Consider the following 27,793-nt stretch of genomic DNA (forward strand, 5'->3'; position numbering starts at 1 on the left):
ACGTGGTGGCAGGAAGGAGAGCTGAGCAAAGGGGGAAGGCCCTTATAAAACCATCAAATCTCGTTAGAACTCACTATCCTGAGAATAGCATGGGGGAAACTGCCATTATTCAATTACACTCCCATCGGGTCCTTCCCATCACATGTGGGGATATGGGAACTATGATTCAGGACGAGATATGGGTGGGGTCACAGCCAAACCATATCATATTCCATGGTTACTTCATTCAAGAGAATGAATGACACTTAATGGTGCCTTTTGATATTAGCATCCACTATTTCATATTCTGAGAGAGATAGCTTCTTCTGGAGACAGTGACACAGAAAACCAGTGCTCTTGGTTTAAGCAGAGTGGATCAATAAGAGGTTTCTCTTTCATTTGTGTAGATTATGATATTTATTCAAAGAGAGGAGCAGTAAACTGTGGTTGAGTTTGTTATTTTAATGAATTTACGCTTGCAACTATTGTAGGTGTATTCCTATATAATGGATGCTTTACATCCTCTCATTGTTTCCTCCAGACAATTCTAGTCAATCATGATTCCCATTTTATAGATTATCAAATTGAGGGTCAGAGATATCCTGCCAAATCTCACACAGCTGAGTGGAAGTACTCTCTTCATGTCTGAAAGCAGGACCACTCTGGCTCCAAAGCCAATATTCTTTCTGCATATTTAGTGGCTATTCTTTAAAAAATAGTATCTAATAGTCCATATTTAATAGTGGAAAATGTATATTTAATAAACTCATTGAGTCGTGTAGCTGCACAAGCCTTTAGGAGATTATGCCATCTAGGAAATTAAATATTATCAAGTGTTGTCACACTTGAGCATGAACAAATACAGATTGTTGGGATCTACCCCCAAAGATTCTGATTAAAGGGGCACAGGTGGGGGCCAAGAACCTGCATTCCTAACAAGCTCCTAAGGCTGCTCCTGCTATTGATCCTGGCACCACACTTTGAGACTATTTCGTCCATGTCATTTTTGCAATGAACAAATTGAAGGTCAGAGAGGTTAATACTCTCTTCAACAATCAGTAAATCCCCCTCCCACCTGCATTAATTGTAAGAGAAAGCTTGAATTATAGAGATGCCTAACTGTCAGAAATGGAAATGCTGGCCCCTTTGCTTGTTTTAATTCAAGAGTATAAACCTTAGGTGATGTTGTGCTCTCATTTTCTCCTAATTTATCTCCTTTTGAGAATTTAATCAAGAGGAACCCACTCATTTACACACACACATTTTATTTCTCCTGCCCTATATTTTTTCTTTCCACTTTGAAATTTATGTTGCAGTATATTCTGAAATAACTCCTTGTGGGTGAATCTGCTACAAACAGGGCTGATGAAGGCCCCAGTGGTTGTAACCCAGAGCTCTACTGAATCAAAAGAAATACTTAAAAAAAAAAAAGACTCAGTGGTTTGTGAACCTAAGATAAGACACATCCTGCGGTAACATCTACTATTTCATATTTAATGGCATTTACCAGTAGTGATGCTTACATGTAGTCAGTTGTAGGAAACAGCTTTTTGGTTCCCCCCGCATTCTTTAAGGTGAAATTCAGATGTAATTTCTTAGCATTTTGTGGCTCAAGCTCAAACCAGATGGCTTCTCCTTTTCTTTCCAGAGCACTGACTTCACACTTCTAATGTGTGGAACATGCAACATTATCGCCTAATTTCAAGTGGCTGGCTCACTGGCCAGACTCACAGTCATTACAGACTATGTGGAACCTTTCTTCGGTTTTATGCACATGGAACACAGCACAATCTTAGGGACTCGATTTACTGAGTGTGTATGAGACAGCAGAACAAAGTGGTAAGGAGTGTGAGCTTTGAAACTAAGCAGATTGTTTGGAGACTAGGTTTTTCTGCATCTGCCACGCAACTTCACTGTTGGCTCAGTTTCTTCCTCTGTTAAATGGAGAATTAATAGTAATATCACACAGAGTTGTAAAAAGCTTATGATGAGGTCATGCATGCACGGTCTTACCACACTGCTCAGCTCATGGAAAGAGCTGAATAAATATTAAATATAAACCAGAGCTCCTGAGCACATTCAACCCCCAGGGAATTAGTTGAAAAGCAGTTGAGCCCTCAACTTCTACAAGTGGTAAACTTCCAAAGTCCTTCCTCTAATATATGTCAATCCCCAGAGGCTTGTGCCCTCATGACCCATCTTACTTCTGGGTCCTGTGCCTTAAAGGCTGTCTCTTTCCCCATTAGATCAACCAGACAGTAAAACGTGGCTCCTGTACCAGGTTGCACAAGAAGCACACACACACACACACACACACATACACACATGCACACACACGTACACATACACACACACATGCCGCTGAGCAAGGTGAATGCCACTGAGAGTTCAGGGACCAGGGGACACATGGGTGGTCTTCTACCATCTTTCTAGCCCTTTTCTCTCTTCCCTCCTCCTTCTCCCAATTAAGTTTCATTATCCAGTGCTTTTCAGCAATCACTATTTTACTCTCTCAAACTTCTATACCCAAGCCCAGGTTCTGGCTCTTTGCTGGGTCTACCTTTCTAAGACGGGAGTTGGGATTGAACAACTGTTTCGTTTATTACAGCCATTATTAATGTTTTCAAGGTTGTTACTCATGAAAGAGTGAGTAACACTGCCTCATTCTCCTTTTATTTCTCACCCACTCTTGTTGCGGTCAGATCACTAGATTTCATTTTCAGCCCAAGATTAGGTCTTTGTTACCCAGGACCATTTGAAATTTGAAAGAGGAACTCATCTGTGATACACAGGCTTAAAAAACTTTAGGAATTCAGAAAATCATCCAAGAATAACTTATAAAATTACAGATGAAATATCTGTTATCGTTTAAATGCAGTATTTTCCTGAGTTAGTTGGATTTTTAAGTACTTAAAATACACAGTGACTATCCCTTTTCAATTTTCCAAATATAGCATCTAAATTTGGAGAGATGTTAAAACTATTTAGGGATTGTTTGGTTTCTTTTCTTTTCTTTTTGCCCCTTTGCTCAAAGAAATAGTGCTTTGCTTTCTGCTAATGAACTAAGCCCTGGTCAAAGGAAAAAATGAAATAAAATCCTACTACCTTTGGGCTATGTAATTCCCATTTCATTTTCCAAGAAGCTAAATTTTCAAATGATTACACTTATACAGTGCAGAAAAATTAGACTTCTTTGTCATTTGGGGGAAAATAATGACAGACTTCCTACAAGAAAAAAATATGCATACACACACATATATATATATAAATGACAAATCACATTAAAAGATGACAGATCACTTTAAGTGTGGAAAACAGACCCTGAAGACAAACTGTTTTGCACCTGAACTTGATCTGAGCATGATTCCCAGCTAATAGCTTGGTTCTAAATTAAATTATTGTTTTTGATACATAAAAATGTAAACACAATTCCATTTGGCACTTCAAGATATATTTGTTTTCTCTGAGTGCTTGTCCATATATTTAATTACTGCAGATAATGGAATTTTGAAGTGTATTTAAAAAGTTAAGCCTTTTGAGATTTTATTTTAAAGGGAAAATATCTCCCAACAGCTTGTATTTTAGAAAATTAAAGGCAATACAATACACATGCATTGGGAGAACGTTTAGGGGTGTGTTCGTCATCTTCCCCACTCTGCTGATTGTCTTTGTGGTTAATCTTGGAACTGACAGTGCAGAATTCACTGTGGGTGAGTTTACTTGCCTTAGCACTTAGGTGGCTTGGAGCAGATCACAATGTGAGAAAAAATATGACCTTGGCCTACAGCAGTGATCAACAAACTTATTTTGAAAAGGATTAGAAAGTGAACATTTAAGGCTGTGAGCCAGATATTCTGCTGCAACTATCCACCTCTGCTGCTGCAGTGCAAAAGCAGCCATAGACATGTAAGTGAATCGTGTGGCTGTGTTCCAATAAAACTTTATTTACAGAACAGTAGTGGGCCGGATTTGACATGCAGGTTGTAGATTCCTGACTCCTGGTTTGGAGCCCTGACTTCAAAACTTGGTCATCCTGTATGAGTATGAGTTTAGCTCCTGGATTCAGTATCTCAGTTAGGCCCACTCTAGCAAGTTCACAGTGCAGCCTTCTGTACACAGCTGCCATAAGCAAGACATGAAGCCCACATGTCAATGTCATAATTGCATTTCCCTTTCACATGATCTATACACACCTTAGGCCCCAGTCCTCAAAAGTGGGATTAAAACCCTTGGGAAGAGCTCTGAATAAATCTTCTCCTGTCCATCTCACCACAGAAAAGCAGATGGACAGAAAAGCAGAAGGAAAATCGATAACTTGTGTATCCCTCAGAGTTAGATGTCAGTGTGATACCTAATATAGAGACAATCTGACGAATCTTGAAAGTCTGATTCGTTTAGAAAATGTATACCACGTGCCTACTGTTTGTCAGACTCTGTGCTAGTGTGAGATACAAGGTGGCTGGGGTGGCCCAGTCCCTGCAAGCGTGGGGGTTTTATTCTAGTGAGAGAGAGAGGAATCCAAAAGATGGAAGTAGGGTTTGCCCTGAGTTTCCTGTTGGAAGCTGGAACTCTGGTAGGCAGCTGTGTGATAGCAGAAACATCAGCCACATCTATATAAGCATGTCCTCATTCAATAAAACAAGGATAACAGGCCTTTGCTAAGCACTGGAGATAAAATAGCAAACAAAATACTTTCTTCTTTCAAGAAGCTCACAGTCTGAGAAGTAGAAAAGCAAAAAGAACAAGTAATGACAATTTGAACTCCTGAGTATTCTGACAGATCAAGCAACTAACAACAACAAAAAGGAAATAGAAGTTGCCAATATTATAAAACAATATTTAACCTCCCCATTCATTGAAAAATCTTCAAAATAAAACCACACTCTCTTCCAACCATCAAATTGGCCAAAAAAATAAACATGATATTATCAATTATTAGTGTGGGGTGAGAACTCTAAGAGTAGAGGCCAAATCAATTAAAAAAAAAAAAACCTTTCCGGTGGACAATTAGTTAGCATCTAACTAAATGTGAAGTGATGTTTCATTTGAATCAGCAATTTCAGGATGGTTCTCAACTACTTGAATATATGCACAAAAGTCATAAATGTATTTATGGCCAGGCATGGTGGTTCATGCCTGTAATCCCAGCACTTTGGGAGGCTGAGGCTGGTAGATCACTTGAGGTCAGGACTTCAAGATTAGCCTAGCCAACATATTAAAACCCTGTCTCTACTAAAAATAAAAAATTAGCCAAGTGGTAGCCCATGCCTATAATTCTAGCTGCCTGGGAGGCTGAGACAGGAGAATCACTTGAGCCTGGCAGGCAGAAGTTGTAGTGAGCTGAGATCGTAATACCGCACTCCAGGCTGGAGGGAGACTTTGTCTAAAATATATGTGTATATATATAGTATTACACTGTTGGTAATTAATGAAACAGGGGAAACCTCAGTGTTGAGCAAATGGGAACTGCTTTAATGAGAGCATATTCATACTAAGAGATAATATGCAGTCATAGAAAAGTGATCTATATAAACTGATGTAAAAGGTATTTAATAGCTATTAAGAGCAAACCTACCAAGTGAACTGTATGAGTGTATGTGTGTGTGTGTGTGTGTGTGTGTGTATACATTATATATAATATTATATATATTATATATATATAGTTTACAAATTCAGTAGAATAATTTAATAATCAAAATGTGTGGCTAATGGGGAAAGCCAGGGTTTGTTGGCGTGCTCACAGGCTGCATTTTCCATTTCACTCCAGTGGATTTCATTTTTAAATTTTTTTTTGTATTTTAAAATGACTGTTAAATAATCTGAGTTAAAGGATGTATACCAATTTAAAGACTATCCACTGAGAAATATCACCCTTAATTCTAGAGGGGCCTCTGCAATTCAGTGATCAATAGAATAACCAAATCTCTATCCTCAAAGTTCCTTGGTTACTTTAAAGACTGTATTGCTAAAAAGAGAAAAGAAAAGTCATTCTTTTCTGCCTGATGACTCCCCAGCACATGTAAAGTAGTATTCCTAGTGATAGTATCTGAAAATCAACATAATCCAAAGGTCCTCACTTTGTAATGTTTGCAGTAAGATTCCAGCATCTTAGCATTTAAGTGTTTTCAGATTACATCCATTTAAACATCTGTGATTCATTATCGTAAATATCACAGTTGTGGGGACCATATGCTTCAGCTTGCATATTATATATATAAAGAAACTTTATATATATATATATATATACACAAAAAGAAAAATCACGAGCAATAAATCTCAGGAACCTTAGACTTGCCATGGGTATGTGCAAAAAGAACATTTTCAAACACATGGAGCTGTCTATAATCACAGTAATATACTTGAGATCCCATGTAAGAATTCTTCAATTGCAAAAGTTGCCACTTTTGATGGAAAGCTATGATTTACATTTGGCTTGTGCACTTCCCATGATAATTCAAGTAGGGTGGAAAGCAGCACAAAAACCTTCTGCTGTGCTGGCTTTTACTTCTTAAGGAAATATGTGAGGGCTATTGTTGTTGAGTAGAGAAATCAGAGAAAAATGAGACACCTTTAACAAGTGACAAGACACTGTTGGCAGGCATCCTTCTCCATCCCCACGAGACTGGAGCTGGAGATGCTGCCATATGGCATGAGGGATGCAATAAAAATCACTTGGCCACTGAAGGATGAATAGGCATGACCTACAAGGCTGATTATTTCCTTGCTTACACCAGAAAACCCACATATGCATACAAGAATTAATTGTGCTTCATGTATTATAAGCCCTATCATTGTATTTTAATTTCTGGATAAAGTCTTGTCAACTAGACAGAACCAATTTGTAATCACAGCTGATGAATATCTCACACACTGCAGTTAGGGAGGAGGTGAATGAATTAATTGGTTACAACCAAAAGGAGTCTGCTAATATTTTTTGATTGCCAACTTTGTTCTAGGGCCAGTGCCAAGACTAGGGATATGGAGGTGAAACTGCAGGAAGCTCTTGCTGTCAAGGATTTTCCAGATTACCAAAGGGCGGGTTAGATCAGGAAAAAATTTTAAAGGTGTACAAGCTGACCTTCTGCAGTCTATCGCAGTTTGACTGGCATCCCTCTTGGTTATTATCAAGGCGCCAACCTTGCCAAAGTCATGGGCATTCCCTTTAGGAAGGAGACCTATCGTTACCTTGGATGATATTCTTGAGCCCCCAAACACTACCCGGCTTCTGGAAACATTTCTGGATCCTCTTTTGGAATTCAGGTAGCACCAGGCCATCTCTGCTTAGAAGCATTCTAGATATCCACAAGGAGTGAAGAATGGGCTATTTAAAATGCCTCTCGATTTTTTTTTTTATACAAAAGATGCTTATCCACATACTGGCTACACATCATTTATGACATTTACGAAAGCCAGATTTGACTTTCTGAAGTCCACGGATCAAACTTCTGTGCTGTTCTTTTCTCCTCCATGGTGTTTTGTTTGATGAGAACTTGGGATGTGTGATGGCTTCATTGTAGAATAGCAGGTGTTTATCCACAGGAACTTCAAATCTCAAGAGTTTTTTAATGAAAGTTATAAACAGATCAATGATAGAAAATTTCAAACTTATTTTCTACAGCCATTAATGAAAGAATACTAGTAACAGCTCTTGACTATATTTAGGGGTTCTTCACTATCTTTAGTGGGTGCATAAGGATTTGTCTGGACCCCATTCATTCATTTTTCTTGACCCTCTTCAGAACTTGAGTGATTCCTAAGCTTTGTTTCCCAAGGTCTTCTGGCTTCTGCTCTCTGGATTTCTGCTGATGGATTTAATCACTGACTTCAAGATTCTGCTCAATTGCATTTTGACACCTCTCTTAGCTCTAGACACTGACTGTTTGACTCCCCGTTAAGTCCCGGGCTGCTAGGCTGCAGAATAACTTCTAGCATTTACTTTGGATCCCATCATTTGAAGGTATTCTCTCCCTTTCCCAAGGACCTGGTGGATTCTAGATTAGATGTAAAAAGCAATCCAGCTTTACTGTTTACAGATGCGTGATCTTAAGAAATTTTCTTAATCTCTCTGACCTTCAGATTTTCTCCCCTGCCTTCATGATACTGTTGGAAAATGGAAAGAAATAATGTTTATTAAGTATTTAGTCTACTACTGACATATAGAAAATTGTTCATAAATGGTGGGTGTTATATATATGGTAGATCTGAAACCCGAAATACTATTAGGTTTTTGTACTATTAGCACTATTAGGGTTTTGTAGAGTGACTTGAATATTTAGAGAAATAATTCACGGAATCCCCAAGGCATGTTGATATGCGCCAAGACCCTTTGATGCCACAGCCATTTATACCACTTGGGTAAGTGCAGAACTAGCATAAATGATGTCCTGCTGGCATCCTCAGCTAGGTCATAAACCGAAGCTTGATGTTTTACAAAGGTTTGATATGCAGTAGTCAATTTATCCAGTTTTGCGGGTCAAGTAGGTTGGAAAACAAGCCCAGCAAAAAATAGTTTGGTAAATTTTGTGGGGGAAAAAAAAAGTCATCTTTTTCACTCAGTAATTTTTGTTTTTAAAAAGTATAGGATGGGGAATTGACAGCCTGGCCTTTGGAGTGGGGTGAACCTGAGCTCAAACCCATTTCTGTACATAAACCTTTGCCCTATGAGTAGCTCAGCCTCTCCCAGCTCATCTCATTTCCCCTTCTGTAAAATGGTTGAAATATTGGATTATGAGGATTAGAGTGATATGGAACACTGACCCTTCACCGTGACAGCCCTGCCAATAATTATGGGGTCTAATCTTCTAGTCTCTAAGTATCATGAAGCTAGATGCTGTGCCACATTCATCTTTCATTGATGTTTATCCCTTACTGCCTACCGTCTTGTACATGATAAGTCAGCAAATCACGTTTTTAATGGGTTAATGGATGAATATATTGAGCTTTAGAATAACAGAGTTTCCCAGTTTTAAGAGACATCATTCAGTGCTGGAATTTCTTCCACAATATTCCTGATGAAGTCATTCAGTTTCCACTTGAAAGTATCCAGTGATAAGGCATATTATTTCATCCAGAAGGAACTAGACCTTCCAAATGGTAACCTGAATTTCTTTAGGTTTCTCCAACATAGTCACGCCATAGTTTAACCACAGGTATATGCTCTGAGAAATGCACCATTGCGTGATTCAGTCATTGTTTGAACATCACAGACTATGCTTACGCAAATCTAGAGGGGATAGCCTATTACACCTCTAGGTTATCTGTTATAACCTACTGCTCCTGGTTTTTCTATTTTTAAATGTTTTCTTACTTTCTGTTTACTTGTTGAACTTCTTTGTTAAAAGCTAAGACACAAACACACACATTTGCCTAGGCCTACACGGGGTCAGGATCGCACATCACTGTCTTCCTCCTCCACATCTTGTCCCATTGAAAGGTCTTCAGGGGTAATAACATGCATGGAGCTGTCATCTCCTATGATATTAATGCCTTCTGGATACCTCCTGAAGGACCTGCCTAAGGCTATTTTATAATTAACTCTTTCTTTTCTTCCTTCCTTCCTTTTTTCCTTTCTTTCTTTCTCTGTCTCTCTTTCTTTCTTTCTTTCTTTCTTTCTTTCTTTCTTTCTTTCTTTCTTTCTTTCTCTCTTTCTTCTTTTTGAGACAGGGTCCCACTCTGTCACCCAGGCTGGAGTGCAGTGGCACAATCTCAGCTCACTACAGCATCTACATCCTGAACTCCACTGATCCTCTGCCTCAGCTTCCCAATTAGCTGGGACCACAGTTGTCCACCACTCCACCAAGCTAATTTTGTTGCATGTTTTGTAGAGATGGGGTCACACTATGTTGTCCAGTCTGGTCTCGAACTCCTGGCCTCAAGTGATCTGCCTACCTGACCTCTCAAAGTACTAGGATTACAGGCAGGAGCCACCACACTCAGCCAGTAAGGCTTTTCTTAACAGGTAGAAGAAGAAGTATATTCTAAAAAACGAAACAAGCAAACAAACAAAAACAATAAAAAGAATAGTACAGTAAATATATCAGCCAGTAGCATAGTTGTTTATTATCATTATGAAATATTATGTATGGTACATAACTGTGTGTGCTGGACTTTTGTGACTGGCAGTGTAGTAGATTTGTTTACACCAGCATCACTACAAACACATGAGTAATGCATTGCATGCTGACATTAGGACAGCTATGTCACTAGGCAGTAGGATTTTTTTCGGCTCCATTATAATTTTATGGAGTTGCTTTTATATATGTGTTCCTCTGTTGACCCAAATATCACTATGTGGCATATGACTGTATTTGGACAAATCTGAGATCATGCAAATATTAGTAGTTGCATTGTTCTGGCTTGTAGCCCCGCACCTGCATAGCTGTAGGACCTCAACGTACTCTCCTTCCTGGCCTTTTATTCTGGTTATTTTTGAAAGACCTCAAGGGATCTCTCACATGAATTCACAAATTCTTCCATGCCCAATCCTTCTGGCCTTTTTAATGATTAACATTCCTGGGAAACTCTTGGAGGAAGTGCCTCCCCACTGCCCTCTGTGGGAAAAGTCTATCTCCAGGATACCCAAACCCATGCTCTGATCATGGTGCCAGCAGACCCTGTCACCGTTCTAGTCTTCTCTCTACCAGAACAAAGCCAAGCTGTACTCCACTCAAAAATGGGGCCACACTGCTGCTGACTGTAACAGTTTGCTATTACAAAACAAAATAACAGTGCTTGAAAATACCTAAGGTGTCTGTGGTTTGTGAATCTTTGAGTTGTGCATGTAGCTCTCTTCTCTGAACTGTGGATCTATAGGGCTGGACTAGGAAACCAATATTGGGTTCCTCTCTTTCTTTCTTCTGGTTATACCTATCTTTCTAGGTGCTCATGCAGAAGTCGTCTTCCTTATAGGCCCCCTTCCTTCCCAGGTATATCTGCTCATGCAATAGAGAGAGAACTGGGGAGTCACAAGACTGTCAAGGCGTCAAAAACAATCAGGCTCTGATTCCCAATTTAGGCTTAGCCAGGACACGTGGCCACACATCTCTAGACAATTCCAACTGCAAGACCAAGCACTCTTAAAATTACAGTGGAGTAAAGCTGTCGGAAGTAAAGCTGTCCCATTAATTTACCTTAGAGATGTACATTAAGAGAGGACATATGCACATCATTGCCATACACATTAAAAACTAAGGGCCTTGTCAGAGACGTGTGCCAGTCTTGGAAATACCAAGAAGGGATCTCTGTAAATCTGAGACTTGGTGATTCTCAAACTCGCTGAATCCTTGATTTTTGTTTCGCTGAATGGGTGACTTTCAAATCAACTTACTCAAATCTTCACTGGAGTTTGTGCCATCATTCTTCGTTTTGTTCAGGGAGTTTCAAATGTGCTTAGCTGCCAAGTTGCAGTTCTGCTGTTTATTCATTCAACAAACAGGGTTGACTATGTACTGTGTCAGGCACTGTGCTATATATAAAGTAATTCCGATTTGAAATACAAATTCCTAGTGATTATAACCACCATAGGATAGATGATGCACAGCCTTCTATCAGGAAAACCTGCCATGTTTTAAGGAATCTGTGGCAAGAAGAAAACATAAGCCTGACCAAAAAAAAAAAAAAAGAAAGAAAGAAGAAAGAAAGAAAATAGATTCAAAGCTAATAGTTAAGTTTTTAATGGTAGGAAGAGAAAATCCCTTGAAAACAGATGTGAGCTCAGTTTTTAATGGTAGGAAGAGAAAATCCCTTGAAAACAGATGTCTTTTTCCAAGAGGAAGCCCTTAAGAGTTACCTGAAAAAAAAAAAAAACAGATTTCTGCTGAAGATGGCTTGACTGTATCATTCATTATAAGATCTTCCACTGACATGATAGAATTGAAACTCTATTTTATCAAAGTTGGAACTGATGCATGGAATGGAATTAAGACTGTTTTATGTTTGTTCTGCACTTAACAAGTTCTATAAAACCTTTGGAGGTGAAATTTACTCCTAATCAGTCCTGCTTAAGAACACTCCCAGAACCTTACAGAAGCTCTGCAATGTCAGTGTTGACTCTAGGCCACACATGGAACGCAGAAGCCCAATGCACGTGTTCAGGAACCAGAAGAGTAGAAAGCATCAAGGCTGTCTGCTGTGTTTATTAATTCACGCATGGATCCGACCCAAAGTGGGTGGAACTGCACATAATGAAGGCTTGATTGACTAGAATGCTGGAGAAATGAGAGTGTTCAGGAAAACCAAAGGAAATGCTTTCCGTTTCTCTTGTTTGGGCCAATCCAAAGAGATGCTGGACTAAGCCCTGTGAATGCTTTAAAAGGAAGCTGGTGACTCTGGATGCCGGTGGAATGCTGAGGGAGATGAAAAGCAATTAAGCGACGGTCTGTTTCCTGGAAAGAGTCTGTCCATTGCTTCTGAATTAAATGTTACTTTCATTGTCAGAAAGACACTACTTGCAATGCCCCAGCGAAAACTTTGCAGATTAACCAATATGCAGGCCCTTTATGATGAAGAAGGACTGAATTATGTTTTTGGAAGTTGGAAAGGAGTACCAGGATAGCTGGGTCTCTCCAGTCTCAGGCAGAACAGACAATCTACATTCTGCTGCACTGGGGCAGTGCCTGGTCTCTGTGATGTGCTGGAGACAGCTAGTAAAAGTACTTATGAGAACCGGTAAAAATTTTGGAAAAGTTACAAGCCAATTGAAGGTACATTGGTACTTTGAAATAAACAATGTGTAGAGTACTTAAACCATAGAAATTGGCAAATGCTACAAATCAGGACTTGTTCTATGACTAGCACGTCACTGAAACAAAGTCCTTCTCATCTGTGTGTGCGTATAAAGATCCTGGAAGTGGATCCATGTATATCTGTCTGTGGGAGGGCTACAACTTCCGGGATGACTGACTCGAAGCCTGCAATTCTGATTCATACGCATCCTCGTGCACGTGTACAAGTGGAATCTGACCATCAATGAAAAGGCCTCACAAGTTATGTGCAGACCCATTTTCAAAGTCTCTACAAATACATGTAAACTGTAGGACAATTTACCGATATAAGATGTGAGTGTATAAATTATAGATTGGCCCAAGCACACTCACAAGAACAGCACAAAATCCAATAGTAGTTCAGACCCAGCTCTGTGAGCAGAACTGTTCTATATCTGGCAGATAAGTTTAAATCCATCTGCATTTCATTTTTTCCTGGGATCATAATGCAGCTTAATTTGCTTCCTTATCCATTTTTAGATGGTAAGAAATCTATGCTTTTTGGATTTTCATCCCCAAGAACTACCTTCAAAAGAAAGAAATGGAAACACATAAAGTCAAGGTCGGGAAGATTAAGCCCCTTAATTCACATGTCAAACTTCCCATTTCCATTGTGGTTTTGTCTCTGAGCTGAAGTTTGTCTTTTTGTGACATTTGCATTAAGCCCAAGGGACATTTTGAGTGGAAACACTGCTGAAAGCATAATTGAAACTCTGAGTGGTGCCTTTTGTCTAATTTGCATTTTCCCCCAGGTGGGGTGTTTTCACTTCCCCCTCTCTTCTCCCAGGGTGTTCAAAGATTATCTCAAGGAATGATATGTTGCAATTGATTCCAATAAATCCCCATGTACAGTATATTATATGTATATATTTTTTGCTTTCAAGAAGTTATTTTAAACCTGTGATAAACTCTGTAGGAAAGTCATTCATAGGTTCAGAAGAGTATAGATAGTTCATTCCCCGCTTCAGATAGAGGTTTTTGATATTTGTTCACAAGTTTAATTGTTTAGTCAAATCTTTCCTTTCACTTATCCACATAGTGTCATTCTGAGCCACATAGGAAGTTGACTCTATAGAAACAAGCAATTTTTAACATAGACACAAACTATTCAGTTTTATCCTTAAATATGTCTTTGAACTCTGTGCTCAAGACACATATGGTCTCGATATCTACTTAAAAGTTTGAGAATCACTGACACTTTGGTGGCATCTACAAAGTCAATAACATGAAACAACGATGCAGGGTTGATGGCATCAGATGCGTCTTTAATAGGGAATTTAAGGTATGATTATAATTGTTGAGAAAGTAGTCTTCTTCCAGGAGAAAGAAGTAAAAGGAAAAGAGAATGTTGTGGTTTGTTTCTGTTTTGAGTCAGCGCTTTCTGATTTATCAGAGCTGTCCTTTAGATATTGCCAAAGCCATGGCAACAGAAGCAATTCAGATTTTCCCCTTTCTAGGATTTCTGTTTTTATCAAGACTTCATTATTTATATTAAATGCATTATTTCTTACCAGATATTTACATATCAGAGCTCTCCTGGATTATAAACCTGAGTAGGTTGGATCCAGGCATGAATTTGTCTAACTGAAGGCTGGCTGGAGAGGAATGTAGTCCTGGCCAGCATTTCCAGAGGGTGCAACCAGTGTCACTGTGAAGGTTTTAGTGGATAAAAGGACAAACTTACTTCTTTTTAATTTGGCTATTTAGATTTGTTTTAATATTTATTAGAAAAAATACCTGGCATATCCAACATGTATTATAAAGATTACTTTCAAATAATTTTATAATCTAAAGGGTCAGTTAGTTTAAAAAAAGCTTAAGTAAATAATCAATTTGGTATGAGGCAGCAATGAAATTGTGAGTCTGGAAGGTAACTCACTAGAGGAAAGAACACGTTCCCCCAGGCGGAATGGCATAGCACTCAGGAACGTAGGTTTGGGAACCAGAAACCACACTCCTGAGTTTGGCTTTGACCTTGGTTCACATAATAGATTCATTGCCTTGGATAACACATGCAACTTCACTACATCTCAGTTTTCAGAGGGCAACAAAAGTCCTACCTCAAAGCGATGATGTGAAGACGACATGAGGATTTATTGCAATCCTGAATGTAAAGCTCACAGCGCAGTGCCATTACTTTAGGAAAACTCATGCCTTTGTTTTGGATGAAGTTCTCTTCACTAACGATCGATTTGGAGAATATCGAACAAACCTTGGTTGATTCCATTATGGGCAGAGCACTGTAATTTCACTCCTTTCATATCATTTTTCCTTCACAACTGTTCACGTGAAGTAGATAGAGCTTCACCAAAACAAGTGAAAGGATTCAGTGATGGGCGAGCTTGAATCAGAATCATTAACCCCAGCCCTTTAACCCTAGCATTGATGCCTATAGTAACCATTTCCATGGCAACAGCTTGAGGCTGGCAAGGTACCTGACTAGAAGGAATGACAGGACAAGGTAGAAAAACCAGCTGGAAGAAGGAAGCTGTGTAGGAAAAGGAAAGGGTAGCTTCCTTAGTGCCCAGAATTATGGTAGTAATGGTGATCATCCTCATTCATGGAACACCAAGCTCTGTCCTAAGTGCTTTCTGCATGTGGGCTTGCATTATCTTGTTTACACATACCAGAAGGATTATAGTACCTTTCAGGAAGATGCCCACTTTACAGACGATAAAGACACTGAGGAGTAAAGAATATAGATGGTGTATTAGTCTGTTCTCATGCTACTAATAAAGACATACCTGAGACAGGGTAATTTATTAAGAAAAGAGATGTAATTGACTCACAGTTCAGCATGGATGGGGAGGCCTCAGGAAGCTTATGATCATGGCAGAAGGGGAAGCAGACATGTCCTTCTTCACAAGGCAGCAGCAAGGAGAAGTGCAGAGTGAAGTGGGAGAATGCCCTTTATAAAACCATCAGGTCGTGTGAGAACTCAGTATCACAAGAACAACATGGAAGTGACCACCCCTTGATTAAATTACCTCCCACCAGCTTCCTTCCATGACACATGGGATTTATGGGAACTACAACTCAAGATGAGATTTGTGTGGGGACACAGCCAAACCATATCAGGTGATTTGCCCAAAGTCACAGGGCTCCTACACATAAGCCAGGATAGAAAAGGGCTTAAAAACCTACCCTTAAAACTATGCTTTCTTGGAGAACAGAAATAATAGTTGCTGTTATGCCAGGTCCCCAACCTCTACTCTTTTCCAGGAATGGTTTGGAAATGTAGAGAGCTGTCACCTTGATAAACGATTTATTATGTAAGGTCCGGGATCCTGGATTTGTCTGCATTAGGTTCATCAGGGGGAGCTTTTCAGAGATACTAGTGCGTGCAGACCCCAACTCAGCACAATTGTATCACAATTTGGGGAGAGAGTGGGGGCAGACATTGTTATTCTTTTTAATGCTCCTTTGGTGATTTCATAGATAGCCAGCCTTGAGAAAGAACCATAGCCTAAAGCACCTGTTCCTGAGTTGGTAAGTGGTATCAAAAATATACAAAGACATAATTGTGCAACCATTAGGTATTTGATTTAGAAGGTCAGGAAGGGTGCTTAAAGTATTGAGTGCCTATGATGTGCCAGGTGGTGAAATTGCATTTGTTCTCTCAGTGTGACCTCACTTGGTACCTGTAATGACCCCAAAGGGATTTGTGAGATGCCCAAGGGGGCCAGAATGGAGCAACTGTCCTTTCTCCTCTTGCCCATCTATTCCTAGGAAGTAGATGTGCCCAGAGCTTGGGCTATAGAGACAGACTGGACAGATCAGGGACAAGTTCTTGCTCTATGCCTTTCTGGATATGGGACTACGAGGCAGTTAGTCTGTCTTTCTGAGACTCAGTCTCTTCTCCTCTAAAATGTAATATGATACTTACAGCTTATAGACTATGGATTCTCATTGGGGCTATATTTCCCCTAACGGGGTGAAATAGGTTCAAGGGGAGGACAAAAATTGTACTTACAAATGTAACATACAGATATACATGCAGTACCTAAATAGATATGAGCATATCTGTGATAATAAAATTTTATAGGAATAGTGGCAATTAGAAAAAAATCCTTAAAAGAGTCCTCAGGGGAGTAGATAAAGAAAAAAACAAAAGTTGAGCAACTCCGCTACAGAATTACTATGAGGCTGAAAGGAGGTACAGCTTGTTCAGTTCCTTGCAGAGAGCCTAGCACCCAGGGACCATTCAATAACTAGTAGATGCCATGATTGTTTGCCTAAGCATCACTTCATTCAGTATGCACACACTGATTTCAACCATTCTTCAGGGCTATGCAAGTTTTACTGGCATTACAGGGACAGATAACGCACCACCTCTGACTTCACCAATGAACTAGGTCAAAGCTAAGCACAGAAGCTGAACACCATTATAAATGGTTACACGTGGGATCTGGGGGCCAAGGGGAGAGCATAGCTGAGTTCTTGGTTTCTTTGCACTCACCACTGCTGGGTTCAATAGAGTCAAGAGGTCACCAGGGGCCTCTTTTCCCAATTCACAGCCTTGGCGGCAGCCTCTCTTCCTCACAGCACAGAAGGGAGACCCCCAATTCTCCACCATCACTAACGCATCATTTTGCTCTGGAGAGTAATTAAGTGGAATTATTATTGATGGCCTCCCATATGGAAAAACATTCTGTTCATTGCCAGAGATGTAAAGATGAATGAAAGAACAAGACTCCATTTCTGCTCTTGTTTCTGGTGCAAAAACCAAATGCTTAATATGGACATGTTGCTATAACATGATATAAAAGGTCCTATTTGCAGGAAACTGTGGGAACACAAAGGGAATGTTTGAAGAAGTTGATTCAGTTGAATCTTGAAGAATGAGCTAGAGTTAACAGGGTGAAAAGGGTGAGAAATGCCTTCTGCAGAGAAGGAGCACTGCACACAAACGGTGGGATGGTAGCGTAGGGAGACGCAAGAGTGGGTGAGGTGTGATGCATGGAGTGAAAACAGAGGCAGAGGGGAGCCTGATGGACAGCCTAGACATGGAGGACCTTGAGTGCTAAGTATTGTTTTGCAATGAAGATCTGTAGTTATATGAGACTCAGGTGGAGAAAACCTAGTCTTATAGTTGCAACTGGAGAATCCAAGGCTTCCTCCAAGGAGCAGGGCTGTGTGGCCCCCAGTACCCCACACTGCCTGGGCTCGGCTTATCTCCATTCTCACTTCCTTGCTTGTTCCCTTGCTGTGTGCGCCAATCTTAACTGGCTTATTTCCAGTTCTGTAGATGCCACAGTACCTTTGCATATGTTGTGGTTTTCTCTGCCTGCAGTAGGTCCCCTGTTACTTATAAGAGTATTAAATTAATATCTGTCTTCCACATTAGACTTCAAACTAGGGACTGTGCCTGTGTTTGTTCGATGTTATAACCTTGGCATCTAGCATGATGTAGGTTCTCAGTAAACGTTTATGAAAGGAAGAAAGGGTAGGAAGAAGGACCTTAGCTGCGAATCTAGAACCCCACAAACTTTCATATACCTTTCCCTCTACCCCATTCACTCCCAAACTGAGACTGTCTACTTGGAACCTGTTCAAGGGTTAGGGCTAGAACCTCATGCTGGCAGTTGAAACAGTAATTTCCTGTCAGGCCTTGTCATTTGAGTAATTGGCCTCCAGTGGATGAATACAAATGGGCAATGACAGTGAAAGCACCCTTGGTGTTACTTCTTCATAGTTCACTTCCAAAAACTGAAACTGAGCATGTTCCATTAATCTTGGCTACCAACATAGTTAGAGAAAGTGAGCAAGTGTCTGAGAACTGCAGGCTCCCGAGAGTCCACTTGTGTGTCCATGCAGTGATGCCCTAAAGCTGACTTAGCCATGGAAAGCCTTAGAACCATTGCAGAGTGACCAAGTGGCACCATGCAGTGCTCTTCAGGACTGAGCAGGAGCATGAAAGCAGAACTGAGAAGGGCACTCACAGCACTCTACAGTAGTCCCTGCTTGTCCTCAGGGGATGAATTCCAAGACCCACAGTGGATACCTCAATCCATGGATATTACACAACCCTATATATGCTTATTTGCCCTATACATATATATAGCTATGTTAAATTTTAATTTACAAATTAGAAACTGTAAAATATACAGTTTACACTTATCTTACAGTATAGAACAATGATAACTAATGATAAAATAGAACAATGATAACAATACTCAAAACAGCACACAATTTGAAACTTATGAATCGTTTATTTCTGGAATTTCCCATTTAATATTTTCAGACCTATGTTGACCATGGGTATCTGAAATTGCACAAGGCAAAGCCATGGATATGGGGGAACTACTGTATTCAGGTTTTGATAGGATTTCAGAAGGATTGTATTCTTCATGAGGTATTGTCTTCATTGAAAACATGCAGTGGTGACAGGCAAGTGATCCAGGGTTCAAATCCTGACATATCGTTTACAACGTGTGTGTATCAGGCACTAACTTTGCCCCCATGAGCTTCGGTTTCCTTATTGAGAAACTGGGGGAAGGGGATCAAAATAGAACTTCATTCATTGTCATTGTAAAGATTAATTAGAATGATGTGTGCAAAATGTGTAACACCAATTCTTGAATGTGAAAAGTGCTCAATCTGCATTATCCACTATTATTATGAGTTAATATGATTATTATCACCCTAAGTATCATCCTCCCAGAGTAGAAATATAAGCTTCGATTTTCAGATATTTATTTGGCATTCACAGTGTGCTAGGACCTATGTAGATGAGCTTAGATGAACTTATATTTACATGGGTTTAACAGTGTGCTAGGTAGAACCTATGTAGATATTGTTACCAAAAGATGCATGTGAGAAAGTTCCTAGCAACAGCATGTGGATCACCAAACAGGAAATAATCCAGATGCCCATTGGCAATAGGATAGATAAATAGACTCAGTCCAGTCACATAATGGAATACTCTATGATGATCAAGGTATATATGGCAGCCTGGATACTATATAGTGATCAGCGATTACTGTTACAGTGATTAGAATAAACCACCATGACTCACAGCCACATGATGAATCTCACAGAATGTAGCGTTGAATGAAGAAGCCAAGGAGGAAAGAGTGCGTACTCTATGATCTCATTAGATGCAGTGCAAATGCGGGTAAAACCAATCTGTGGTATTAGAAGCTAGAATAATGCAGCCTCTGGGGAAGAGGGTGGGAATTTTACTCAGGAAAGGAGAGAACTGGTAATATGTCATGTTATGGTCTGGGTGCTGGGCAGTCGTGTGTGCTTACTTTGTAAAAATTCATTGAGTTGTACATTCTGATGTATGCACTTTTCTGTGTCTACATTATGCTTTGATTAAAGATTTACTAAACAAATGAGCCTGTTCAGCAGAAAGCAGAATGCATGTAGTACAATTTTATGCTTGCCCACAAGGGGCCTCAAAGTCTACAGCAGAAGACAGATAGGCAAATGTGGGCACAGACAATCAGTTATGATACCCACAGTAATAGAAGTTTGTACCACATGCAGAATCACCATCAAAGGGAGCATGATCGGCCATCATAGCCTCTGCTTGTGTCAATGCCATGTGCTCCATGTAGTTCATGCAGGGGGCCCATCTTCCCCATTCCTTCCCACACATGGTAAAGCCATTCCATGACAGGAACCTTGTTCACTTCTGTCCACTCTCCACATCGCCAGCACCACTGCCTTCATTTTGGACAGCCATCTTTGATACAACACTGAAATGGTTGAACTGGTTCTCTTGGCCTCTCTTCCTGCCCTTCTTTAAACCACTTCCTATAACCCAGATATGCAAATTGCAATCTTTGTATTGGGTCTTCTGGATTCTTACAAAGCACCCTGTGGGCTGGGCGTGGTGGCTCACACCTGTAATCCCACCACTTTGAAAAGCCCAGGCAGGTGGATCACCTGAGGTGAGGAGTTCGAGACCAGCCTGACCAACATGGTGAAACCCACTTTCTACTAAAAATACAAAAATGAGCCAGGCATGGTGGTATGCGCCTGTAATGCCAGCTACCCAGGAGACGAGGCAGGAGAATTGCTAGAGCCTGGGAGGTAGAGGCTGCAGTGAGCCAAGATCACACCACTGCACTCCATCCAGCCTGAGTGATGGAACAAGATTGTCTCAAAAGAAAAGCACCCTGTGTGATTCTGATGCACCTCAATCCTTGAGAAGCACTGCTTTCCACTGGAAGCAGAGCACACACCCTATCTTGACCCTCTCCACACAGTAAATCGTCCAGGGCCACCAGAAAGCACCCTAACTTGCTGGCTTTTCCCAACTTGTCTCCCAGACATTATCAGCCTCATTCCCACCCTTCCCTTCTAGATCCCCAACATTCCTGCCACAGTTTAAGTTTGCCTCTGAGCCAAGCATGTCATTAATTCTCTTTCCCTGAATCCATTTTGCTATTTATCCCTCATCCCTGTGCCTTTGAATAGCCTGTAATGTCTTCCGCATTCTTAAGGGCCATCTCATCTCCTGCTCATCTTCAATACCCAGCTTGAATATTGTCTCTGTGCAGCTCTCCTCAATGCCCCTGAGCACGCTGTGGTTCTGCTCAGTCACCCAGACATGCCAGGATTAGATCACTTCCCTCAACTGTGCATTCTCAGAGCTTAGCACCTGCCTGGAATGTGTGAGGTGGTCAAGGGCATGTCTCGATTGAGTGAAGTCTTCCAGCACAAAGTCACTTGGGTACAAGCGGCTTCTTGTGGGATAAAGGGCAGCGTTTTGAACTCTGGGGTGGGGAACTATGTGGCAATTCACATTTGACAGATCAGAGATGTCTCAGAGCTAAGCTGCCCAACCTACTCATGCTCCTTCTGTTGTTTTGTTTCCTAGTGACCTTCAGTGACTGTATGGGAAATGACAAGCTACGCTATGAGGTCTCAAGCCCATACTTCAAGGTGAACAGTGATGGCAGCTTAGTGGCCCTGAGAAACATAACTGCAGTGGGCAGGACTCTGTTCGTCCATGCACGGACCCCGCATGCAGAAGACATGGCAGAACTTGTGATTGTCGGGGGGAAAGACGTCCAGAGCTCCTTGCAGGTAACACATCTGTTTGAGATAACTTGGGTTCAAGGAGAACATTAGGTTCTGCCTGTCTTTTGTGGAAAATGGGTCTTTATTATAATGTCTAAGATTCTTTTTGTCATTGTTATTGCAAATGACAGAAACCCAACTCTAAAAATGTTGTGGGGGGCAGTGGGAATTGACTGACTCATGTAACTAATTTATGGATAGTTCATGGGTTAATTCATGTAACTATTTTAGGGATAGTTCTGCCTTCAGGCATGGCCATGTGCTGGTGTCCAAATGATGACATCAGCTTTAATCCCAATGCATCTCGTGGTTCCATATTCCTTGTATTAGATATACTGATATGGTCAAATCTCTTTCCGCCTCCCAGTGTGGAAGTCTCAGCAATTCCTCTTATTTTCCTGGTCTGAAGTCACCTGAGATACCATCTCTTCTAGAGGATGCTAACAAAACCTTGAAATTGAATCTCATAGGTTAGATCATATGCTCGCCCCTGAACTAAACCTGGTGTCCATTGGGTTATGATGTTCTGGTTGGCCACATCTTGGCCACATCTCTTTTCCTGAAGCCAGGGCAGAGTCAGCCCTATTCACCTGAAAACATATGGACTGAGAATGAAATAATTGTAGTTACTCTAAGTAAATTAAGAAGCTGTTTTCAGAGGAAGGGAAATGGATGGCGAATAGGCAAGAAACAGTGGCCCACTAGAATTGCATATGGTCCTGCATATAGTGCTATTATACATATATGATGTGTGTGCATGTGTACATATATGGACATGTATATATTACATTCACATATACCATGTGTATGTATATGGTGCTGTATGTGTATGGTATATATTTATGTAAATATATACATGTGTGTATACTATATATCTGTATGCACCATATACAATGTACCATGGTATATGTAGCATATACATATGCGTATATGTATGCATACATATGGTATATGTGCGTGTATACACATACGTATTCATCCACACTGAATATGTCAGAGATACCTCAAAGCTAAGCTGCCCAGCCTACTCACGTTCATTCTGTTGTTTTGTTTTGTTTTGCTTCCCAGTGACCTTCAGTAACTTCAGTATATGTATGTGTGTTTATGTATATGTAATTGTATATGGTGCTGTATATGTATGTGGTGTATGTATATGTCTATACATATGTATATATAAACATGTATGCACCCACATTTAACTGGTCACAGGTATCTCAAAGCTAAGCTGCCCAGCCTACTCATGTCCTTTCTATTGTTTTGTTTCCCAATGACCTTCGGTGACTTTGTATATGTGTGTGTGTGTGTGTGTGTGTGTGTGTGTGCATGTGTGTATCTGTTTGTGTGTGTGTGTGTGTAAACAGGCATACACATACTGTATATGGACATATACAGTGTATATATATGTGTGTATATACATCTACATGGTATATCTGTATTGTATGTCTGTGTAATTGCATATGGTGCTATAAATGTATATGGTGTACCTGTATGTCTCTATACTGTGTATAGATATGTGTGTGTATACATACATACATGGTATATCTGTATTAGATGTATGTGTAATTGCATACGGTGCTCCTCCTTTGCCAAGCAGCAATGCTTGTTCCCTTCCGCAAACACATGCATGCTGATCCTTGCGCTCCCACACATACATTTACACTTTATGAGTGCCACAAACTGCCATTCAGGCTTCCTGATTGTGCCATTCAGAGACATTTTTTTTTACCACTGACTCACTCCTTCACCAGGAGCTCAGAGACTCCACCTTCATGAGAAAAGGAAGGCAAGACACACAGCAGGACCCCAGCCAAACAATGACTTAATGATGGCATGTCCCAGCTGGGTGTGCCTAGCCTTCTCTCCTATCTGCAAGCTTCGTCTTCCTCAATTTTTCACAGCCCCTGATTCACATCCCTTTTCTTCACCTGCCATATTACCCATATCCCTGCTTGATCTGCTCATTTTGTTCAGTGGTGGAGTGAGCGTGGGTCACACAGCTGGGAGCAGAGACAGTACAACTGGCAATGTGAGGATTGCCTTCCTGCCAGTGCTGTCTGTGTGATCTTGAGAGCATCATATAGCTTCTTTATCTGCAGAGTAGAGAGGTTAAACAGCCTGCAATGGCAAATAAGTGGCTCACGTGCCATCCTACTGCCACCATTCTCATGGCAGATAGTGCTAATAACCTCTGGCTTAGCCCGAGTATCCTGAGCACAGTGCTTCTGGAACCTGCTATCAACTGATCATTTAGTGATGTTTCTGAGGATGGAATCTATTTGCCGCTCCTGGACTGGACAAACTTCACAATTCCCCTCTGTGAAGCTGTGAGTTAAGGGTGGGTTGCAATGTAAAAGGAATGCACAGCGTATCAGCGATGTTTTGGAGAACACAGGATATTGGCGAATTCGTACCAGTGTGGAAATTCATGACACCACAAAGGCAAGCTTTTCTCTTTCTTAGACATGACCATTTTCACATCATCTCACTAATCTGCGATATACATTATGTGGCGAATATCTAAAGCAACAAATTTTCCAGGATGCACAGCAAAAACAGTGTTGCATAGGAATATGTAAATGGTATGGCAACGGGGTTTGCCCACGGACTTGAATGTATTTAGATGGAAATTGTTCATCATGCATGGCGTCTCATTGTTTTCATCTGGAAAAGACAGTGTTGTAGTGTTTTGCTTGAAAGAGACCAGAAGGGGTTCTGAGCAGGTTATCGGGACCGACTCCACCTTGAGGGGCTGGAAGAGCTTGGCTCTTTATGAAAACTCAGCCATGTATTGTTGGTCCCTCGAGTTCCTGTGAGATGCCGTCCAGAGACAGAGCTCCTCCGAGCCCCGGCTGTTTCTCACTTGCTGTTGTCTGTACGTGTTTTCAACAAAACTTGGCTGTGTTTGTTTGCTTCTTATAAAGCAGGAGGAGGTTGCCGCGTCCTTCATTTTGCCAGACTTCAGCAGAACAGGGCGTTCATCTCCCACCTCCAGTAATTTTATGAGGTTTGAAAACAGGCTTTGTGAAGATGTATTAGCTGTGTCCTTAACAAAAAGCACCCAAAAAGGAAAAAAAGAAAAAGAAAATAAAGGGAAAACAAAATAGATGGTAAACGAATCTTCTGAAGAGAGCACAGACCTCACTGGATGTGTAGTTGGTATTTTTTTTTCAGTCCTACTGTGTGCAGCCAAGCAGGCCAGCTGCTAGCGAGGGAAATCAGTGAGTGCCTGAGTCAGCTCAGCCCCTGTTGGGAAGGGAAAGTGAATGTGTGCATGCATGCTTGGGTACCAGGCAGGGAGCTAACAGTGATTGATGATCTGTGCATTTGGAGAGGGGAGAGGTCAAGGGGAGCTGTGCTGGTCCTCATAGCACCAGCCATGTGCCGGGTGTTGCTCCATGGGCTACAAACGCTGACTCATGTAATCTCCTTAGCAATTGGAGACAGATGCTGCTATCTCCTGTTTATTGATTTCACTGATGGGGGAACTGACATACAAGAGGCAAGTGACGTTTCCAAGATCTCAAAATGAATAAGAAGTGGAATGAAAATGAGACTTGAGCCCCGGCAGCCTAGCTCCTGAGTCCGTGTCTCCAACTCCTCCATGAGCTGGACTTTGAAGAATGGGTCAATGTGCATAGTTGGGAGTGTCTATAAGGGAAATGTCTGACTGTCCGCAAGATGTTTCTCTTCTTAGCTGGGTTACCTGCAGTAAATTGCTTTACCTTCTGAGCCTCTATGTAGCTTTGATTTTTTTCATTTGTAAAATATAAATAATAGACCTGTTTGGATCTTCATGTGGATTAAATGAGACAATACATGTAGCAGTAATACATAGCACTCAGCTGATGCTACAGCAATGACCAACACCTGAGGCTTACATAGCACTTACTGTATGCTACACCTGGGCTTCTTCAAGTCTTTCATCCTCACAACATGCAAAGGGAAGCTGTTATCACTGGTGCTATTATGATTACTCAGTAGGTGGCAGAGCTGGGGCTTAGCCCTCAGCAATGTGGCTCCAGAGTTCTCCTTTTTGGTTTGTTTGAGACAGGATCTCACTCCCATCTCACAGGCTGGAGTGCAGTGGTACAATCTCAGCTCACTGCAACCTCTGCCTCCTGGGTTCAAGCAATTCTCCTGCCTCAGCCTCCCAAGTAGCCGAGATTACAGGCACCCACCACCACATTTGGCCAATTTTTGTATTTTTAGTAGAGAAGGGATTTCACCATGTTTGCAAGGCTTCTCTTGAACTCCTGACCTTAAGTACCGCCTCAGCCTCCCAAAATGCAGGGATTATAGGCATGAGCTGCACTGCCCAGCCTGGAGCTCTCTGCTTTATCAGTAGGTTCTATTGACTCACCATCTGGAACAGAGCAAGACTGTACAATGTTCATTCCCACCACTGCAATTGTATTAGAGGCAAGCAGGGCCTAGAACCCAGAATGGCAGACAGTCAGGACCAGTTCAGTGCCTTTCCCACATCCCCTTTTCCCATGACTGAACCTGATAGAACATTCCTGCGGCTGCCTGTAAGTTCTGGCCCTTGATGTCTGGCTCCCATTCCGCATCCCTCTTCCCTGCACTCTGCATCCTGCTTCTTCCGTTGGTGACACTGTTGGGCAACATGAGTGCAATCTGTCTTCTCATTCTCAGCTGGGAGCTCTGCAGTTCCCAGAGATGCTTTGGCTCTACCTCAGGGATTAGCCCGGGCACTCCCTACTCCCCACACAAGCCAGGGTCCAGCATCCCAGGGTCTACTTTTCTGGGCCAGGGGAAGCTGGAACAGAAGGGGAATGCTAAATAAAAGCATGGGAACTGGTGGACAGACAGGGTGGAGACAGCCAGTGAAGACCAGGAGAAGGGAGTTTAGATTGATATGACAGGAGCGAAGGAGCCATTGTAGGTTCTTGAGCAGAGAAACAGGCAGGATAAAAATAATCCTTGGTGGTGTTCACCCAGAAGCCTTGACTGGAGTAGGGAGGGACTGGAGCTTATAGTTCAAATAATAGCTACCACCATTTTTTTGAGAACCAATTTCGTGGCGCTTTCTCAAGGTTATGCATCTCAGTCTATGGTTTGGTATATGTGACCTCTAACTCTCACAACCTCCCTGTGGAGTTGCTGATATCACCCCTTCCTGCAGATATGAGAACCTGGCCAAGAGACCCTAACTTGAAACTGACAGAAATGAGACTGAAAGTTTGGTCTCTGACTAAATACGGAGTCTTCTTCCTGCCACTTTACTCCTAGAAGGCTGTGCCACTGGGGTGACTGTTGCCATGGCCTATGAATCAGGAGATGAGAGCATCAGTTAGAGCAACATGGCAGCAATGGAGGGAAACAAGACTTGCAAGATTTGCCAAAAAAGGACAAAAGAGCCAGAATTCAGCATCCGGATGATTCCAGATTGTCTAGCCCGAAGGATGGAGATGAATTGGACCAGTCAGGAAAGAAATGTTAGGGAAAGATATCTAGTCAGACTTGCATATGTTAATTTAGGTGCTGTCAGGGACATCTTTATAGAGATGTCCAGTGGTCAGTGAACAATACAGGACTGGCCCTTAGAGTACACATTGGAAGGAAGAGCAGCGTAGTAGTAGGAGTTTTGCCTTATGTTGAACATCAGTGGATTCAAATTTCTGCTGTGCCACTTACTGATTGTGTAACTTGGGCAAGTGACTCAGTTCTGTGAATCTCAATATCCTCATCTATCAAACAGGGATAAGAACAGTCTGTATCACAGAGTTGTCCTCTTGGGCACAGCACCAGACATTAAGAGGCAGTTCCCATCAATAGTATAATTTTGGAACCTCTAGAGGAAGGATAAGGAACTGAGAGTAAAATATATTCCCTGAGGCCACGAGACAGAAGCCAGAGATTGGGGACATGAGGAGAAAGTAAAGCCAATGATACGAAAGAGAAGGCACGCTCGGAGAAGTAGGAGGGACCGCCAGCCTAACCAAAGCTGGGGTGATTTCACACTTGTGCATTTCATGCCACTGTGTTTTGGAAGGAAA

General features: G+C 41.3%; 1 protein-coding gene across 3 annotated transcripts in view; it reads left to right on the forward strand.

Annotated features, from left to right (window-relative positions):
- Nucleotides 1–27,793, forward strand: part of CDH13 (cadherin 13) — a 1,362,211-nt gene that overhangs the window by 519,134 nt on the left and 815,284 nt on the right. For all 3 annotated transcript variants that reach the window (XM_078357844.1, XM_078357843.1, XM_008986283.5), the window contains one exon: nucleotides 21,574–21,782. In XM_078357844.1, the coding sequence (XP_078213970.1) occupies nucleotides 21,574–21,782 (209 nt within the window). The remainder of the gene's footprint in view (nucleotides 1–21,573; nucleotides 21,783–27,793) is intronic.

The sequence above is a fragment of the Callithrix jacchus genome, chromosome 20 (assembly GCF_049354715.1).
Source record: "Callithrix jacchus isolate 240 chromosome 20, calJac240_pri, whole genome shotgun sequence".
Taxonomy (NCBI): Eukaryota; Metazoa; Chordata; class Mammalia; order Primates; family Cebidae; genus Callithrix; species Callithrix jacchus.